General features: G+C 57.8%; 1 protein-coding gene across 1 annotated transcript; it reads left to right on the top strand.

Moving 5' to 3' along the window:
• Positions 1–1,713: 1,713 nt before the first annotated feature.
• Positions 1,714–20,341, top strand: NRTN (neurturin). The gene is made up of 3 exons (XM_075037481.1): positions 1,714–1,729; positions 17,853–18,111; positions 19,718–20,341. The coding sequence occupies exons 2-3, from the start codon at positions 17,880–17,882 to the stop codon at positions 20,164–20,166; spliced, it is 681 nt and encodes a 226-aa protein (XP_074893582.1). The 5' UTR covers positions 1,714–1,729; positions 17,853–17,879; the 3' UTR covers positions 20,167–20,341.
• Positions 20,342–20,637: the final 296 nt, after the last annotated feature.

Genomic DNA, 20,637 nt, shown 5'->3' with positions numbered 1-20,637 from the left:
GGGAATGTGATGCACTCCTGGGATTTTTAGCTTTGCCCAACATAAACCACAAAGTTTCAGTTTACCTGAATGCACCCTTTTTTTTGATTGGGATATCAGGAATCTTCAGCAAAGCGGGTGACTCGTCCCAAGAGGCTGGGAGCTGTGGAGCTGTGCAGCCAGGCTCGTTTCTTTACCCTGCCTGAGCCGGGCTGTTATCGGGCACGGGGTGAGGGGAACCGTGCGCACAATGTGGCTGAATCCAATCTAACAATTTGGTTCTCCCACAGAAAGTGCAAGAACGCTCTTCATCACCGGACAACACGTTCCACATATTCATCAGATCCTGCCGTGCTCTCGGTGTGTCCTCGATCTGCAAAGCCGGTGTGGGAAAAGCCCTGATGTAAAGCTAAAGATTACTGTGCCACAAAGCCTTTGATAGCCACCGCGTGCCTCTGCTGAGACCGGTTTGAGACATGACATAAATGATGCCCTCAATTAACATGGAAGGGATGCGCCCTGCGGCTGGGGGGGCTTTGGGTACCACTGTGGGGAAGGATGTGGCCGGGGGGGGGGCTTTGGATACTGCTGTGGGGAGGGATGCAGCTTGGGGGGGCTTTGGGTACCGCTCTGGGGAGGGATGCGGCCAGGGGGGCTTTGGGTATTGCTGTTGGAAGGAATGCAGCCTGGGGGGGCTTTGGGTACTGCTGTGGGGAGGGATGCAGCTTGGGGGGGCTTTGGGTACCACTCTGGGGAGGGATGCGGCCAGGGGGGCTTTGGGTATTGCTGTGGGAAGGAATGCAGCCTGGGGGGGCTTTGGGTACTGCTGTGGGGAGGGATGCAGCTTGGGGGGGGCTTTGGGTACCGCTCTGGGGAGGGATGCGGCCAAGGGGGGCTTTGGGTACTGCTGTGGGGAGGGATGTGCCTTGTGGCCGGGGGGACTTTGGGTACCACTCTGGGAAGGGATGCAGCTTGGGGGGGCTTTGGGTACCGCTATGGGGGGGGATGCAGCTTGGGGGGGCTTTGGGTACCGCTGCGAGGGAAGATTCAGGCACCGAGACCGGGCTGGGCGCTGCCGGCAGCCAGTCCTGCGTGGTGGGTGCCTCCCCGGGGGGCAGGGGGGGGGATCGAAGCCCCCGGCCCCCACAGCCCCCCCGTGGGCCAGTGCTCGGGCACCGGGTCCGGGGGCAGCACCGGGGGGGTCCAGAGGCAGGGAACTGGGGGAAAGGGGCGATACGGGGGACACACACACACACACACACAAAACCGGGGCTGCGGGGCAGGACCGGGGGGGTCCGGCTGCGCCCGGGCGGGGCGGGGCGGGGCCGGGCCGGCCCCAGCGGCTTCGCTGCGAGAAGCGACCGGTGCCTCCACCGGGGGGGGGGGGGGGGGGGTGTCACGGACACGCCTGGGCTGCGGGACCGACACCGGCACCGGAGCGCAGCCCGGCTCGGCACCGGGTGGAGGCGGTCGCGGGTGGGGCGGGGGAACCGGCCGGCTCCAAACCCGCCCCCCGCCGCGGGGAGGAGGCGGTGGCCGAGCCCCCCCCCCCCCCCCCCCCGCCGTTCCGTGCCGTGCCGAGCCGTGCCGTGCTCCAGCCGCGCCGTGCCGTGCCCAGCCCAGCCCAGGCGGACCCACGCCGTAGCGAGCTTTTCCTCCGCCTCTCGTCCATGGAGGTCCCCGGTCCCACGCGTGTCCCGGCCCCGGCACGGAGTCGCCGCTGAGCCCTGAGTACCGGCCCGGCGTCCAGGTAAGCCCCGCGATCGGTCCCGGTCCCCGGTTCCACCGGGAGAAGCGGCCACGGGCACCTGCCCGTAACCGGGACGGATCCTGCCCTTCACCCGGCGGTGCGGGACCCGGGGAGCGGCTCCGGGGGTCCCGGCGGAGCCTCTTTCCCCCGGGGGGAAGGAACCCGGTCCCACGGTGCCCGGCCCTGGGTTTTGCCCCTTTTTATTTCTCCCCGGTCCCATCCGAGCCCGGCAGGGTCGGATGCTGCCAACCCGCAAACGGGGCAGAATCGGGTCCTTTGGGCTTCCTCGGAGGATGCGAGGAGGAGGAGGAGGAATTGGGGGGGGGGGGGGGGGAGAGCCAGGATCTGGCCCCCCGCCGCCCACCTCCCGCTCGGTGTCGGAGCGGCCTTTGCGGCTGCCGAAGGAGTTTGCTTCATACTTGGAGACCGTCCCGCCACGCAGAAACACAAACACGGCGAGGGACGGCTCAGGGTGCAGTTTATTCACAGGAGGTGGGGGGGGGGGGGGGGGGAAATGCGTCCTGTCTAAATATTAGTTTTAAGAAACGGAAGGATCTACGACCGGGCTCTGCCTGCATCTGCAACCCCGTCACCTTCTCCCGGCTCCAGCCGCCAGCTTTCGGCCGCCGCCGAGCTGTGGTAACCATATCCAGAGCTTTGCAGGGGCTGGGAGGCGAATTTCACCCCGGCGTCAAGGGAGGGAATTTCCCACTCTTGCTGCGGTCTGTACGAAGGCTTTAAAAAAACAACTTAGACCTCGGATGTCTTTATTGCACATATATGGTAGCTTGTAGCCAGCACTGATTTAAATCCCATCGTTGCTTCGGGAGCCAATCCACAATTAGGCGCTGGGTCGAGGGCATGGTTTATCGCAGCGGGAGAAAGGACTGCCTGCTGTCGGAAGCGGCGTGCGAGTCCTGGATGTGTGCTGAACTCCCAGGTCTGAAGCCAGGATCATCTGTGGAGCCCAAATTCAGACTCTCGTATTTGTGGGTGCTCCTAGATTTAATGGTAGAAGCGGTCGAGATGCTGCATGGTACAGGGCAGCATCGAGCAGGGAAGTGAGGGTTTCTGGGCAAGATTTTAGGAGGCTTGAGCGCTTGGTTTTGGTTTTTTAGCTGCTGGTTTTAACAGGGCCTTTGGTTCAGACCCAAATCTACCTGCAGCGGCACTGACTCTGGGTTGCAAAGCAGAGCAGCGCTGACTCTGGTTGCAAAGCAGAGCTAGAGACGCTTGCTCCTGAGATTTGCTCTGGGCTGTGGCAGTGCCCCGGTGTGAGCATCCTCGGTGTCACCACAGAGCTGCCCGTCAGCCGGCGGCAGGCTGCGGGCTCGTCCTCCGCCTCCATCCCCAGCAGCTCCAGGGCTGAGCTGGGTGGGAGAAAATGAGACTTTCCTACGTTTCTATATTTCAAGTTTTTAAGTAGCGCTGGATTTCAAAGTGCTTGCTCAATCCTGGTCCAGCTCGTGTCTTGCTTGGAGGAAGGAGCAGAGGAGGTGCAGTGCATCCCTATGCCGGCTGCAGGCGTCCCGGGGGATGCCAGGCTGTCCCTCCCGCTTTGCAATCAGTCTGTGTGCGGTTGCAGCTACTTCGCAGCAGGATGCGGCACCGGGGCCAGGCTCCTCCCGGGCTGCAACGGTCACAGGATTTTCAAGGGCAAGGGGAGCACCCAGCACCTTCCAGGCCTCCTGTAAATAAGACGAGCTGGTCCAGTCCGCTGTGATACAGCCTGGGGGGGGTGGACATGCTGGTGCTGGCACTGCTCTGGTGTCCCTTCTTACTGGGAGGTGGGCACCCCTGGGTGCCTGTGCTGAGGGAGGACTGGGTGGTGCTGGGTGCTGGAGCAGGCCTGGCTGCGGCTGCACTGGGTGCCCTCCCACGGTGCAGTTGCGAATCACAGCTCTCCACTCGGCCATCTCCCTGCTCTCCCAGTGAAAGGCCCCTCCTAGGGCTGCCCTTGGGCTGCTCTCCTGTGACCATACCAGGCTCGGGGGCTCCAGGGCATGCTTTTGAGGTTGATTTCCACCTTTGGGGGACTGCAAGGGAGGATGTAAGTTTTGCAATACCCACTTTTTGAGGTCGAGGTACCTCTCGTGTGGCCCTAAACACAGCCCAGCGTGGCCAGAGCAGGCGTCACCTTGGCTGTCCCCAGCGCAGCATGCCGTGCACACTCCTGGTCCGGTGGCATTCAGCACACAGGGCAGGCAGCTTCTTACCCAGGAGAGCCCCATCCTGTGAGATGCTGAGCCACGCCATGCCTACGCAGGGGTGGGCTTGGGGGGGGTCACAAAGAGCCAACAACTGCCTGTTGATGGCAGCCTCTGCCTACAGAGCATCTCATGGTACCCAGTGGGGCTGAGCCTCGGCGGAGAGGGAGATGCTGAGAGCAGGGGAAGGTCCTGGGGCCCCGCGTGGGTGCCCGTCGCAGGAGGTGCAGTAGTGCAGCTCAGGACTGGGGTGTGTGTTTTACTGGTGTGGGGTTTTTTTCCCCCCTGGTGCCACAGGTAATTTCATTGCTGCTCTAAGCTAAAGCACATGTGCACTATTCCACTTCTAGGACCCTTGCTAAGCCCAGCAGAGCAGCAGCATGTGATCCCATTCCAGTGGCTCCCAGGGCTCGGTGTGTGTAGGGAGCGGATGAGGACCCGGGTACCACCCGGTCCTTCCATTCCCACTGTGCCAGGGATCACTTGGCATCCCAGAAGTGCTGCCGCAGCGATGCAGCCATGGGGTGGACCGATCCCTCAGCCAGGGTGAGCCGTCTGCTCCAGCTCTACCGTTAGCTGGTTGGACTGGAGAAATCCCACCCAACCCAGCTTCTTCTGGGAATTGGCCAGTTTGGAGTAGTCTTTCTCCATTAAACTTGGAGGAGAGGAAAAGAAACCCAAACTTGCTCCCTCTTGCTTGTGCCGGGCATGGTGCAGAGATGCTCTCGTGTGAAGGAGCATCCCGAGAGCATAGGAACGAAGCAACCCCCTCTGCGATCACCCTGGGAAGGGAAATGCCACAAACAGTTTCATTCCCACCGCTTCTTCGTCACGAAACCCAAAACGGGCTCACTTTGTAACTTAGCATCCAAAGAGCTAAATTGAAACAATCTATTTGCCACCGCGTTGTTCTCAAACGATGACAAAAAAGCATTTCCTTCCGCAGCTGTTCAAAGGCCGCGTCGCCAGCATGTCAGTCCCCTAATAAGCAATGTCAGCCGCATCAACGCTGGTTTTCATGAAGTGTTTTGATTTTGATGGAACCACATTTTTTTTTTTTTTTTTCCCAGCAGAAAAGGTTTCCTTTGAACTTTGTCCAAACCGAGCGTGTAAGGGGGTGGATGGTGGCTGCCGGGAGGGAAGCAGGGTAGCCCTGCCTGGCGCTTGCTGGGGGAAGGCAGCGCTCCGAGGAGCCGGCATCCCCGCACAGCCCCGGCGCAGCAGGAGATGTCCCAGGAGGGGAAGTTCCTTCTTTAGCATCACACCCTGGCCGCAATAATCCATGGCAGAAGTTGCATTTTTCTCTATTTCAGCAGCTTTTTTGCAGCGCAAGGACCTGGCTACGTGGTGCTTGGGGCAGGGCAATAAATCCCATCTGTGAGGTCTCCTGGGTGATGACCGGTGCTGAGCAAGGAGATCATTCGTGAGCAGGGTCTGGGCTTGCGGAGTTTGCTGTAATGGGGCTCAGGGCTTTAGGGACCCCCTCGATTTCATCTTGGCCTGCTTTTTTCCAGGTCGTAGCAGAGGAGGGAGGTGGTTGTAAGCCCACCGCTAGTCCTTCCCAGGGAGAAAAACATGTCCTCGAAGGAACCAAATGAATGCCGATTTTTGAAGCCTATGTAAAGCAAGCAAATAGGCCAAGATTTTGGGGATGGCTAGAGTAAACAGCCATCATTGGGGCTGGAGAGGGCTGGCAGCCCACTACCCTTGCTGTCTCCAGGCCATGGCAGCTCCAGGGGCATCCAGGCATCGACAAACACATTTTGGGCGAGTCCTGGGTTGAGAACCACTTTTGCCCTGTCGTTGCTGTCTCTGGGTCTCGCTTATGATGGCAGAGCTGTTTGCAAAAGCGCTAAGCGCTCGCATCACTGACCAGGCCACGGGCTTCTGCATGGCTTGTGGTGGCTTTTTGCTTTTAATAATGTTGGTTTTGGCTGTGGTCTGATGGAGCTGGCTGGGAGCACGAGGTGTATTTATTGCCGGCTGTTGTTGCTCCCTGACCCTCCCCTATAAAAGACTGGGGCTGTTGGACTGGGGTGAAGGCGGCTGGTGGCTAAAGACCTCTTGGCTCCGTAAAATGGGGCAGAGCTCCCAGTCCTGCTGCCCCGGGCAGCCTCGTGCTGCGCTCCCAGAGCAGAGCAGGGTCAGCTCCTCCTTGTGCCACTGACCACAGGGCTGCAAACCAAAATCCCAAATCCTTGTGGGGTTCATCCCAGTGGTTGTCATCCCCAAGCAGCTCTGGGCTGCAGCCGGCAGAGCTGTGCCGGGAGGTACGGGTAGGGGATGCTCCCAGAAAGGTGCTGGAGTGGCCTTTTGTTTTTTCCCTGGGGTTCTCCCTCTCTGCTGCCTTCCCCACGACAGGCAGGGATGCTGTGCCCTTGTGCAACATGGGGGACCAAAGCCAGTGAAAACCTTGGGTACCAACTAAAACATCTTCATCCCCTCGAGCAGGTGCTGCATCCCACCCAGGGACACCAGTCCTGTCCCTCTGGGGTGTCGCCGAGGAAAGGCTCGCCTCTGATTTAATAGGGCAGCTGCTGTCTTCGTTAAGTGGTGCTGGCTTATTAAGAGCACATTTTTGAGGCTTAGCAGCTCCACGGAGCTGTCTGGGAGGGACGGTGCCAGCGGCGGAGCCGCCGCACGTGGCAGGAGGACGCAGGGAGGCGGCCGCTGGCAGCGATGCTCTGCCGAGCCGAGCTGGGCTGGGTGCCGGCGGCATCACCTCGCTTCCCCAAACCGGGGACACACACACGCCTCTTTAGTGCCCAAGGGTGCTTGGGAGAGGCTGAAAGGACCCAGCCAGGATTTGGGTGGCACGAGCCCTCTGAGCATGGATGGAGGAGGGATGCATAGGCATGAAGGGATGGTGATGGCCAGCTGTGCCCTGGCAAAGCATCACTTGCGGTAGGATCTCCCTGGCAGAGGACTGACGGGGAGGAGAGGGGGATCTGGCCCTCCTCCTATCTCCGGGAGCAGATCTGAGGACAATTATCTTTTCCATCCCCAAACACCGGCACAGGAGCTGTGGTGGGATGGGCTGTGGAGGAGAGGTGGCATCGGCACGCCGGCCCAGGGCTCCCAGCCAGGACGGGGATGACGGCGGGGTGTTGGGCTTGGCTGTGCCTGCCGGCTCCGCTCCCGCAGGCAGCAGGAGAGGAGATGCGCAGCAATCCCATCTTCTCGCCGGAGCTCTTCCTCCAGCCGCGCCGTTATCTTCCAGCAGCTCTTTCTTTAATTTCCTGTTGCTCTGAGCAGCGCCAGCGGGTCCCGCTGCAACCTCTGGGCTGGGAAGGGTGGAAAATTGGCAGAAAAGGGGCAGATTGTTCCTGCCCCCATCGCCTCGCAGTCCTGCCCTCACCTTGCTGACGGTGCCGGCTTCTCCACAGGAGCACGGGCAGGGTTTGAACGGCCGCGCTTCGATTGCAAAGAATGTTTTATGGCAGCGCAGAGCACACCACGCTGTCGGCTGGGGCAGGAAAACCGATCCCGATCTCTTATCCACAAGCTCGATTCGATCCAATCTGGAGTTGCAGGAGATGGGTGGGAAGGGCAATGCCGGCAATGCCTCTGTAGTTCTTCCACACCGATGTCCTGGGATCGCTTGGGTGTGATCAGAGGGCTCAGAGGGCAAAACTTTGCTTGTTCGGGAGCTGCGTGGCTCTTCCATGCCGAAAGCCTCTGGTCCCTGAGGGCATCCCAAGCAGGTTTTCCCCACAGCGACAGGAAAGCTCCAGGGACTTGTCTGTCTGCATCAGCATGATGCTGCACCACTGTATCGGCATCTCTGCATGCAAAGGCCCAGGTGACTCTGACCTGCTGCCTTTTGGGGATCCTCCAGCTATTCCCATCATATCCAGCCCTCTTTATCCCAAGCATCTCCCAGTTTTGAACTTCCACCACCCAAAAATCTCCATTCCCAGTCCACTGCTGTTTCTGTCTCAGGAGGAATTTCTCATTTGTTCACTCTGGAGCAGCACTAAGTGGTTCAATATGTCGGCAGTTGCTGCTGGAGTCGGACAGTAAATGCTAATGGGATATTAGTCTGTGCACCGTCCAAAACCCACTGGAAGGGTTTAGTGCAAATTGGATTTGCAAACCTCTCTCGGGTCTCTCTGCCCTCAGCAAAGCGCTGTAATCCCCGGCGGGCGCCTTGACAAGCCAGCTCCTTCTGTGCAAAAAGAAATTAAATATATAGAGGGGAAAAAAGGAGTGAAGATACAGGGGATTTCCCATTGCCAGGCTGGAGGCGGCATCGGCATCACCAGTGCTTCTTGGTCTGGTTGCTGTTGAGGAATGCGGATGGGTGCTGTTCAGGGATGCAGATGGGTGCTCATCCCTCGTGGGGCACCTGGGGGCTGTAACTCCCCCATCCTGCCCCCGGCATGGCTTGTTTCTGGCTCAGTCTGTCCTGCTTGCAGGGATGCTGGGATAGGGCAGGATCTGTTTCTCTGGGGATGAGAATGGGAATTATTAAGGTGGGAGCTGAAGGGACAATGCCAGCTCACCGGAGACACATGGAAAAGCCAGAGGTGGCCACTCTGCTCCCACGGGCGCCTTGGAAAAATGGGGAGTTAATACACGGAGTCCTTCAAGGGCCATCATGCTCCCAGGACATTTTTGCAAAGGGGAAACTGAGGCACACTGCAGCACGGTGCCCAACCCCCCGGGGATTTGGGGGAGCCAGAGTGTGCCACGACACCAGCCAAATCCACAAAGAAGGAAAACCCTACAAAACAGGGAAGGTGAAAGCAGCCAAAGCTGCTGCGTGGGAGGAGGCGATGCTTTTATGGCAGCCCTCTTACCCTCCTGCCTCCGTCATGTTTTTCCCTCCTGGATCCCACCAAGGGCTTTTCCTTTCTTGGGAAAAGGAGATTTTGCCCCCAGCACACCCGTGGCAGCTCACAGATACCAGCGGTGTCGAAACCGGCCCAGAGGAAAGCACATCTGGGGCCTGGGCTCCATCTCACTGCCAAAATTTAAGCTTTTAACCCTATTTCCTGAGGCACTGGGATTGTTCAAACAAGCCACAGTAATTAGTTTCCTCCGACAAACCGCCCCTTTTTGGCATCGTGCGGTTATTTAGTGCATGGGGGGGGGTGGTTTGTCACTCCAAAAAAAAAAAAATTTACGTTCAAACTTCAGGTTTCAGCATGAGGGAGAAATTTGGGGCTGGAGAAACAGTGTCAGGCAGTGCATAAGACTGCTGCTTGCTGGCACACCAGCACCCATGGGTGCCCAGCACTGCGGGGGGTCTTGCTTGTGCTTTTTTTTTTTTTTTTTTGGCTGGAGTTATCCCTGATTTCCTGCAGGGTTACAGAAACTGTCCTAGGTTTAGTGGGATTTCAAACAATATGTTTTTATTTTCTCTGCCCATCAGCAAATGGGATTTGGCTGCATCAATGGGGGTTTTTTGCAGTTTTTATTCCCACCTTGTTTCCCACTACAGCGTTATTTCGCGTCATGCCACAAGCGACACTCTCTGCTCCAGCTGACGTGCCAAGCAATACCATCCTGAAGCATTTATCATAATTTTGTCTCTAATTACTCATCTCTTATCATAAAGGGTGGCTCTTGCTGCTGCTTAGACCTGACTGAATCAGCTTATAAAGGTTTTTGGGTTGCTGTAGCCTTGCTGACCTTGACGAAGCAGTTACACCTTGTCAGGGTCAGTAGGGACCTGCAGCCGCCGGGCTGGGGCCCAGCACGTGCTGGAACCCACAAACTGGGGACCACACCGCCCATGTCCAACCAGCTAGGATTTAGAAACGCTGTCGCTAGGAAGAAGAACAGAGATCCCCAAAATGTGATGTTTTCAATGATTTTTTTTTGCAGAACTGGCGTATGAGGGATGTTGGGGGTGGAGGTCTTGGCTGGGTGCCCCCAGACCTCTGTGCAGGCATCACCCGGGTGTCCCTGTGCTGGCCGGGCAGGGTGAACACTGCAGTGAGTCGTGCTGCATTTAAACCGCTTTTTTTTTTTTTTTTTAATGCTGATTTATATTGCAGCTGCGTTTCTGCCTCCGTCGTGCCCCGGCGAGCGACAGAGAGAACAGCAAGGACGGGAGCGGCAGGGTGGGAGATGAGGGCAGCCAAGGCTGGAGAGAAAGCAGCATCTTTATTTGCCCACGCAGGGATCAGCTAAGCCCAGCCAGGGCTAAACCGGTCCCAACGAGGGGACCCAGCGGGACACCGCGGCAGAAATCACCATGCTGCTGCGCTCGGGTCCGCGTCTGCAGCGGGATTCCTCCCCGCCACGCGCCCGCTGTATCCCCTGTTAATTAATGACATGAAAGCTCGCGTGGGACCTCCAGGGAAGGAATCAAAGGGGCTTGCGCTGCCTCCCACGGCGTGGATGTGTCCCGCGGGGCCGCCCGCCTCCCCGCAGCCCCACGCCGTGTCGGAGCGCACGCCGGACGGTGAGAGCAGAAATCCCACGGGAGGGACGGGAGATGGTGAGACTGGTCGGCATCATCCCGGCATCTGGCTCGCAAGGACTCCTTGGAGGAGTAGAGCCCCAAAATGGGTCTGAGTGGGGCTGGCTGTGCTCCGGGAGGTGGGCAGGGGAGATGAGTGGGTCGTGGCCCTGGGGTTTTTGGGCTGGGGGCACCGGAGCGGTGCCAGGTGCTGCGCAGGGCACTGGCTCTGGGTTTTCCATCCCAGTGAGTTTGGCTTCTCCTGCCCGTCCAAGCCAGCGTGGCTTGGGGCAGCAGGATGCTGTCCCCTGCCATGCAGGGACAGCTCTTCAAGGTGCCCCTTGGCTGTGGCACAATTTGGGATTTTTCTCCCCTGTGCTCCATCCCCTCCTGGAAGAGCTGCCAAACCCCCTCGCTGGCAGAATTTGCTCAGTTCCCATCGGTGCCATCGGCTCCTCCAGCTCAGGGACACGGGACAGGGCATCTCCTCCTTGGCGTGGGGCTCTGGCCATGCCGTGGGGTCTGCAGGGGGTCCTGTGCTTGCTCGTTCCCAGCTCTACGGCCCGTGGGGAGAAGATGATGCCCTTCGGTGAGGCACATCGCCGGAGGTGCCGAGGGGTGCAGGATGCGTGTATGGCTCGGATGAGTTAATGTACCTCAAATTCCTGCCACCTCCTGGTGCCATCTCCGGTGCTCAGCCTGGCTGCCTCTGAGCTGGTTTGGCTCCCTGAAATCCGAAATGAGGGAAATGGTGGGAATATGGATGGGGCCAAGAGCGGGGCTGCTCCATCTGATGGCAACTACCCTGGCTGAGCTCAGCAGGGCTGGAAAGCTGTGCCCCAACCTTGCTGCTCGCGTTGAGACGCAGCATCCCAGCTGTGGCAAAGCTGTGAAATCTTCCTTCTCCAGCCACGACCTGGAGCACAGCGTGGCCATCATCCCCTGGCATCGCCTGCGGCACCACAGGGCGCACGTGCCCCTAGCAAATCCTTCAGCTGTGTCGCATGGGCTTGGTGAGGACTTATTTTTCTTATTATTTTTATTGTGATGATGGGGTTGTGGGGTTTTTTGTTGTTTTGGTTTTTTTTTTTACCCAGCTGCGTGGAGGGATGTAAACCAAACCCGCCGTAATTCAGCCTGAATGTAAATGTCATGTCAGCGTGGGAACGGTGCAGCTTGCCGATGGTTGGCGTGTTCAGCCAAGGGGCTCCCCGCGCTGCCGGGAACGCTGATGCTCCCCCCGCCCAGCCGTGGCCCCTTCTCCCCCTCCGCCATCCCGTGGGTCCGGGACCAGCTCCGCCGCTGCCGTTTCCTCACCGGAGCCGAGCGGCTGCAGCCAGGAGGAGCTTTGGCGGTCGCCCCAAAAGGTTTTCCCAGAGGAGCTGGGCTGCGGCAGGGAGCCCAGGGATGAGGGTCTGGCTTGTTTTTGGTCGGCTCTTTTTTTTTGGGGGGGGGGGGGGGACTGGGGGAAGCTGGGGCTGCGGGAAGAGCTTTGGAGTTTCTCGCGTTGGGCTGGTTTTCACTTAGGCAAAGCAGAACCATCTGTCCCGCGCTCGGCTCTGGTTTTGCTTACGGGGGAGCGGGGAGAGCTGGGGAGGGGAGGAAGGCGGTGCAGGGATGAGCCAACGCTGCGGGCCTGTGGGATGCGCCACGGCCATCGTCACTTTTGGCATTCAAAGCATCAGGCTGTGCCGGGGTGAGAGAGCTGCTGGCAAGGACGTGGGTGCTGCTGCCCCATGTCCCCAGCCAAGGGGATGTCTGCACTGAGGTGGTGGCACTCCATGTCCCCGGAGCAGAGCTGGAGATGGGGACATTGTCCTCCTTCCCCTCCTTTATGCACCCACTTACTGTCAAACGAGCAGGAAAATCCAACAGTTCAACTCAGATCAGAGTTTGGGGCTTTTTTCCTTTCAACGCTCCCCGTTTTGGGGCCAATTTTGCCATTTTGGAGGCTGGTTTGACCCTGGGGCATTGGCCATCCCGCTGCAGGCTCTGGTACTCTCAGTGCAGCATCCGCCCTGGTCAGGGGTGTCAGACACCCCGATGCTCTTTTGGGGGGTTCAATTCCCCAAAAAGCATGTCAGGAGCTTGCGATAAGTTTGGCGGAAAGTCTGCCCAGGTGGTCTCTCTGCCACCCCCATCCCCTCCGGGACCGGCCGACCGTCCTCCGAGCAGGACCAGGCGTTGAGCCGGAGACTGCTGCTGGAGGAGCCGCTTTTCAGCAGCCCCTGGAGCTGCTTCACGGTGAGCCTGGATGGAAATTGTTTAATTCCTGCGGGGTGAGTCATGAGGAGCCAGGATTTCAAAGCAGCTTGGCTCCCATGTAAGGCACTAAAATAAACAGTGTGTGGCAGGTGGAAGCTCTCTCTGATGTCCCATCAAGGCCTTCGTCTTTCCAAGTGGTTTGTGTTGCCAAAAAAACCTCGGCCACTCCGTGGCCTCATCCATTCTTGCGGCGTGGCTGAGGCCGAGCGCTTGAAAATAATGAGTCAATGCCCGGAAGCATGAATCGACTGAAAATTTATGACACACTTATAATATAATGTCTTTTGGGTTCTCTGCATTCTGGGCTTTGAAGCGTGAGGACTGAAAGTTTTTGCGTCTCCTCTTTCCCCCTGCAGCAAGGAGGATTTAGGGTAAAAAAAAATAAAACTCTGCTTTTCCTCCTTCATCTCGTGACTCCAGGAGCTGAGGCTTTAATGAGTCAGCGGATATTGGAAACAAATCCTCAGTCTGCTTGAAAAATTGGAAATGGGTTAGAAAAAAAAGAGCTATGAGAAAAACTGAGACCATGAAAAGCGAGGGAAGTCCGAGAAGCCCATAATGTTCTGTTTTTGTGAGCAAAGGTAACACATCTGCAGGGAAGGGGTTGCTGCTTTTTGATTTAGTAGGAAAAGGCAGCGGAAACATCGACACTCGGGAGCTGAAGCAAAGAAAACTCCAACTAGAAATGAGAGTCAATTGATTTGACTTTTTTTTTTTTGCTGAACAGCGAGGGTAATCAAGCCTTGGAAAAGTTTACTTAGGGCCGTGGGGTGGATTTGTTGGATCCCCTTTGAAAAGAAAGATGAGAGGCACGAGGAGCTCATGGAGGGTTTTTGGGAGGATCTGCAGCGGTGGGGGGAGCCAAGATAATCAACTTGCTCCCTCCAGACTAAGCAATGGGAGTTGGCTGTGCTGCTATTTGTTGTTTTTCCTTAAGATTTCCAATTCTTCAGGACACGGAGCGGTTTCTCCTCTGCCTGGAAAGCAGCGAGCCCGGACAGGAGCTGGCTGCAGTGGGGATGAGAGCGGGGCAGGTGACAGCAGAAAAGGCTGCGGGAGCAAAGGCTTCATGCCAGAGTGGTTTTAGTGCTGGGCTCCTGTGAAACGAGGCTGGTTTGGGGGCTGTCCGGCAGGGAAGGGTCTTCTGTGGGATTGAGTTTCCCGTCTTGGCAGCAGGCACAGTGCGGCTAGACAGTTGTGATCGCATTAATGGATTATCAGGAGAATGCAGGAAAATAGGGAGCTTTCGGGCTGTTCTCCAGAAGAAAAGCTGAGCACAAACTTTGGCCTTTCATCAAGCTGGGGAGGATCCCTGGGTCCCTACCCGGGATGTAACGCTGTTGCAAGCACCCAAACCCTGCCAGGACTCGACCGAAAAGCCCCCTGACAGCACACCACGGACACAGACCGATGGATCATGGGTGGCGTGGCTTCAGTGGGTGTATTTTGGGGCTGGAGTAAATGCACAGGTACAGCCTGTGGCAGAGGATGACTCGTAAAGCTGCGATGCCTCGATGGGTTTTGGCTCCCAGAGACGCACGGTAAAAGCCGAGCAGGGTGCCCACCCATGCAATACACTTTGTCCAAAATTGCTTTGAGCAAGAGGGACGACCCACCAGTGTGGATTTAATGGGCAACTTTCCAGGTCTGGGTGCCAGCTGGGGTACCCTGAGTGGCAGGGCTGCCTCCTGGCCCTGGGAACATGGGATATCCATCCTGCCGTGCCGAGCCTGGAGCTGATGACACAGGGAGGTGGCTGCACCTTTGCGTTGTGGAGTAGCTGCAATGAGACCGGAGCAACAAGCAGCAGCAGCAAGACTCAGCAGCGGCCGTGCCCAGCACTGCACGGTCCAGGCTGGGAAGACCCTGGTGTTTCCTTGCTGGAGCCTTGCTGTGCCAGCGGGAGCAAGACTTGGACTCATCAACACTCAGACTAGATATGAGGAAAAAATGTTTTACGATGAGGATGGAGAAACACGGGCACAGGTTGCCCAGAGAGGTGGTGGATGCCCCATCCCTGGAAACATTCGAGGTCAGGTTGGATGTGACTCTGAGCAACCTGCTCTAGTTGAAGATGTCCCTGCTCGTGGCAGGGGAGTTGGACTAGGTGACCTTGAAAGGTCCCTTCCCACCCAAACCATTCTGTAAGTCTATGATTCTATGAACACTTGCCCCACCAGATACTAAGCAATAGCCATAGGCAACTTTTTCACAGCAGCCTGGCATTGCCAGCAAACACTCGAGATGTGAAGGTTTGGCCCCCGGGTCCTCTTCCCCATGGGAGCCCGGCATCGATCAGCATGGCCAGAGCTGTCGCTGAGTCTCACCGGCTGCCAGCTTCACCCATTTCAGCTCCTCACAAATGTTTTGCACGCTCATGCGCAAACCGCTGCCTCTGGGCAGCTCAGGGTGCATGGCACGTCCCGGGGCACGGGCACCTTTGGCTACAGGTCTGCACCTGGGGAGGTTTTGGGGATGAGGGATGCAGGATGGGGCTGAGCCAGTGGGGCTGTACCCAATGTGTCCAGAGTGGCAGGAGAGCCCCGCAGCGATGCCTGCAGCGGCGGGTCCAAGCGAGCACATGTCAGACCCCTTGTGATTATTTATTGTTGCTCAGAGTGGGTTTAAAATACGTAGAAACCAGAAATATGGGAGGGTGCAGCTCGAACATCGTCCTGGGTGAGTCACGGCTGTCACTCCTGTGTGCGTGTGCGTGTGTGTGTTTTTCCTTTTCCCTCAGCCTGAACTTCAGCTTTCCCCACAGGTTGGCACATGTGGTCTGTGGCTTTTTAGAGCAAGAGAAACTGAAGGCAAAGCCCAGAATTTTTTTCTTTTTTTTTTTTATTGTTTTGCACATTGGAACTAGGGGTTTAGTCTTTTGAAAGGTCACCGGTGAGCGGGTGGGGGCCAAAATTACTGGCTGCCGAAATAGGAGGCTTTTTTTACGGGACGTGCAGCAAGGCTGAAACCGCTCTCCTAAAATTTTATGGGCTTGCAGTAAGCCAGAGGCCCTTCCTCAGGTGGACGGATCAAGTGTCGCAGCCTTGCTCCATCGCAGCCCTTTCCTCCCTGGCGCAGGGTGAAGGGGGCTGAGCCCCCCGGGAACAGCTCTGGAGGTGACGATGAAGGTTGAGCTCTAGGTCCTGTGTGATCCCATTGCTGGTTGTCCACCATGGAATTCACCTCCCAAAATGCCCGAACATCAGCTGCCGAAAGCTGCTTTTCCTCCTCCCGGACAACCAACCGCTGCCATCCAACACGTCACCGCAAGCGGGGTCCCTTCCCCACCTCCAAAACCTGTGCCCTCTGCTTCACCCGAAGCTGCTATTTCTTCACGAGCCCATCATTCCCCAAATTTTGCAAGCTGTCCGAGAACAAACTGCAATTTCCTCGGTCCTTCACCACTTAGCACCTATCCCTGCTGCCTTGCCGGGAACTGTTTGATGCCAATGAGCATTTTCGGTGGCTGTTCCCTGCTCCTGCTTTTATCTCAGAGGAGAAATCTGAATTTAAGGCACCTAATTATGGTGACGAAAGTAGATGCAAACACACCCAGCGGCCTCCATCACCCTCCCCATGCCTGCGGGACGAGGAAACCGGCTCGACCTTGGCTCCGCAGGAGGAGAAGTGGCAGCAGATGAGGACGGCACCGTCCCCCTCCCAGTGCTCCCAACGCTCCCCACCAGCCGGCTGCAAACTCTCGACCCGACGCACGTTTTGCTGCCGGTGCTTATCGGCGCGGTGTCTCAGCCAGCTCCGCCGCTTTGTACCCCGGCGGGATTTCATGATCTTACCTCCTTATATGGCAAAACTATTCTTTTTCTAGCTTGGCATTGTTTATAGCCCAGTTGAAAATATTTAGACTCTGGCTGGTTTCTACAATTATCTTGTAACCTACGGGGCATATAATTACTGTTAGTTAATGTGCAATTATCTGCATCCCGTAAAATAAAGGGTTGCTGGCGATGAGGCAGCGTTCACAGCCCTTCTTGTTGTTTTCTACAATAACAGTAAAAGCAAACCTGTCAAATTCCATTTTAAAATAAACATTTTTTTCCCCTGGTAAATTCTATTTGGCAAATATTGCTAAACTGGGGTTATGGGGTTTTTTTTTTTCCTTCTCTCTTTTTTTTCCCTGGTGGAAAATTTATTTAAAAAGGAGAAATGTTTGGAGTTTGCAAGGAGCTGAAATAAAAAAAGGGGCCAGGAGGCAGCTGCAAGTCCGTGCCGCTTTCCAGAGCCTGTCTTTGATGGGGATTTAATGGCTGCCAGCCCATTGACGGGAGCACGGACCCGATTCCCTGCTGCCCTGCCTGGCTGCAGGTTCAGTTGTAAAATCCCACCAGATCCAATCTGCTTTGGATGGAGAAAATTGAATGGCGTTAAGGTAAGGGCCTGGCTCACCTGTGAGGGAAATGCCAGCGGGGGGGTTTATGCTGGGCTGCAACTCCGGGTGATCCGCGTGGCCGAGGTGCCCCGTCCCACCACAAGCCTTCCAGCTGCGCCAGGACAGTCCAGCCGCCCCGTTCATTTTTCCTGAGTTTTTCATGATTTTGGCTGGGTTTGATGGAGCTGCCGTGTCGGTGCGCCGGCGGGGGAGGGATTTGGGCTCCAGTCGAGCATCCGGGTGAGAGGATGGCAGGAGCGGACTCGCGGCGCTCCACGCACCTCGCCGAAGGACGGGGACATCAAACCACACCGGGGCTCGGGGAGGGAGCGGGGAGGACGATGGAGACAGGAGCTCATTCCGCTGCTCGCCACATCCCAAAGGGGATGTGCCGGGCGAAGAGGTGTCACAGACCGGCATGGCATAAGTTTGCCCATCCCTTACTCACAGCTGCCCACTGTGATATCGGCCCCCGGTGCAAGGAAACCTGGCTGGAGCGAGGGGAGGTGGATATCCACCTGCCAGGCCAGGCTGCGTGCTGTTGGGGATGGATGGGGCGAGGACATCGACTTGTCCCCATTGCCACCACCAGCTCCGAGCCGCCCTCACCCACCGTGGCCGATTCCCCTTTGCAGCGCAGCCCTGGGCTGCGCCATATCTCTGTGCCTCAGTTTCCCTATCGCAACGCTGGACCAGTCTCGGGAGGGTGGAGGGGACGAGATGGAGCCAAGGGGATGCTGGTGGTCCCGCGGGAGATGGTCCACCAGCCCGAGCCATGGGGATGGGGGGAGGGAAGAGGGGGCCACGGGCGAAGGCCGCGTAATAAGGATATTTGTTTTGCCTGTTTTGCAGAGTTTCAATGTTCTGACTTGCTCTAAGATGAAGGTATGGAAGTTTGCAGCCATTGCATCGATGCTCCTCAGTTCCATGTTATCCATTTTAGTTTGTAGAGACATGTTCAACGGAAGCCGGAAATACAGCCCCTTGCCTTCCTCGCCGTCTTCCTCACGGGCATCCTCCTCCTCCTCCTCCTTCTCCTCCTCCTCGCTGCCGGCGGCTCCGCGGAGATCCCCACGGGCCCTGCAACGCCACAGCTCGCTGCTCACCCAGTGTAAGCTGCTGCACTTCTGCCCCAGGGCCACCATCGCTCCCGCGCCTGCAGGATCCGGCCCCAAAACCCCAGCGGGGCACGCTTTCGCCTCGCAAAGCAAAGCCCGGCGGGTTTATTCCCTGTTTGCTTTTCTCCGCCGCCATCTCTCGCTTCTGTGCATCCCCTTTATGAGCGGTCAAAGAGGAGCCTGGGGTACAGCGGGGAGGGCTCGGGGCGGCGAGTGAAGGATCCTACAAAAACGCAGCCGCTGGGCACCAAACCTTGGTGCAAGCACGTCAGCTCTCCACCTAGGGAAACTGAATGCAAACAGCTCATCCTAATGCGAAGAAGCTGCTTTTTTAGCTCCAAATGTGCTTTTTTAATTTATTTTTTTTTTTATTTCTGCACTATTTTTACAAACGCAAAATGTCAAACAGGAGCTGAAAACGAGGGGGAACGGCTCCACTCCGCGGGGAGGCAGCGGCTTCCCCCGCAGCACCGCTCGCCCCTTCACGCTGGCAGCGTGCTGAAAATCTCCAGCATGTTTGTTTTGATTCCAAACCAGAAGAACTTCTTTTTGGGTTGAAATTTTGAAATCGATGACAAGTTGTCAAATTACACTTTCCTCTGCTTTTCCTGTGCCTCCCCCAGCAGTGAGCTGGACTAACGCTGGCTTTAGGATTAGGACAAAATTGCCAGTGGTGGTTGGGGACAAGTTTGCATGTTGGCTGCTGACCTAGGGGTCTTGGGGTGCAGCCCTTCCACCCAGGCCATAGGGAAACAGTGCAAATATTAAATTTTTTGGTGTTTCTCCTCAATCCCATCACGTCTTTTCTGCAGCATCATCTCTTGGTTGGGATCAGATGGTTTTTCTACTTTTTTTTTTTTTTGCACATTGGGGTGATGCCACCAAGGAGCAGCACTGGCATCTTTAATTCCTGCCGGGATGCTCTTTGCAGGCGCTTCTTCCTTTCGATATCCCAACTGCTGTGCCAAGCATCCTGCCATGCCGGAGAAGCATGGCTGCCCCATTCCCCAGCCGCAGCATCTGGAACCCATGAGCTTGGCAGGAGTTAATTGTGGGTTGGGTTTTTTCTCCCCTAAATAGTTGACTTTTAAGCATGCACTTGATGTTGTGCAGTGGAAGGGGCTGTTTGGGACAGCTCCAGGCAGGGGAGAGAGCTGGTAGGGAGAAAAAAAGAAAATAGGGCAGAAGAGGGAAAGGGCAAGGAGGGGTTTGGGGTTTTTTTGCCCTGACGCCTTTCTGCCCTCGCGGGCTGGGGGTGGCTTGGCTGTGCCCACCCTGGGGCTCCCAAGGCCACGGGGATCTCTGGCCTTGGGCTTTGGGTTTTAAAGCCTTTGGGCACCTCACGCACACCTCAAAGGCGGCTTCTGGGAGACGCTGCGGTTCAGCCACGCGTTGTCGGGCTGCGGGGATGAATTTTGCAATTGGCGCCGGGCACAGAGGGAGCCGGGGGGACAGCCACCCGCCCCGGGGGACCACCATCCTGGAGGACATCCACCTTCCCCAGGGGATGTCCATCCTGGGGGACAGCCACCCGTCCCCCCCCAGGGAACATCCACCACCCCTGGGGACAGCCGCTGACGTCCTCCCCTTCTCTTGCAGACAGCAGCTTGCTGGAGAGCTACACGGAGGGGGAGATCCGGCAGCTGATTTCGGCGCTGGTGGAGCGTTACAGCCAGGCCATGAACTCGGGGGGCCACGAGCTGCCGCTCTTCCCCCGGACGGGCAGCCGGAGGAAGCGCGCCCGCGCTCGCCACAAACCCTGCGCCCTGAAGGAGCTGGAGGTGAGCGTCAGCGAGCTGGGCCTGGGCTACGAGTCGGATGAGACGGTGCTTTTCCGCTACTGCAGCGGCACCTGCGAGGCGGCCGTCCGGAGCTACGACCTCTCGCTGAAAAGCATGAGGAGCAGGAGGAAGATCAAGAAGGAAAAAGTCCGGGCTCGACCCTGCTGCCGGCCGCTGGCCTACGACGACGACGTCTCCTTCCTGGACGCCTACAACCGCTACTACACCGTCAACGAGCTCTCGGCCAAGGAGTGCGGCTGCGTGTGAAGGGCCGGGGCCAACCCCCCCGGGAGAGGCGATGCCCCGGCCCCGAAATCCCGCCGGCCGCCAGGCAGAGGGACCGGGGGCTGCGGCGGGGGGAGAAGGACGAGCCCCCAGCCCTCCGGCCGGAGGAGGAGAGACTGAGCTGCCGGCGCGTCCCTCGGCGTTACCGTCCCGCTCGCCGCACAGGACTAGAGACGTGGTTGTCGGGTGCCGGCGGAGGCTGCGGTTGTTGGAGCGGTGACGGCCGCTTGCGGCTGTTGTCCCCGCCGGGGGTTGGCCCAGGGGGTCCCCGTCGGCCCCTCCGGAGGGTGACGGTGGGCGTGCGACATGCAGGGGGCACGTTCTACGCTCGGGGTGCGCCGAGGCGCATCCTACGTCACAGGTACCGGTCGCGTTATTGCCGGCGGCGAGGGCGTCGCGAAGCAGGCGCCGCACGCGGCGGAGGTGACGGGCGCGTGTGGTTTTGTGCACAGA

This window comes from Buteo buteo, chromosome 10, assembly GCF_964188355.1.
Source record: "Buteo buteo chromosome 10, bButBut1.hap1.1, whole genome shotgun sequence".
NCBI classification, from domain to species: Eukaryota; Metazoa; Chordata; class Aves; order Accipitriformes; family Accipitridae; genus Buteo; species Buteo buteo.
The sequence above is the reverse complement of the archived record's forward strand: the minus strand, read 5'-3'. Positions and strand labels throughout refer to the sequence as shown.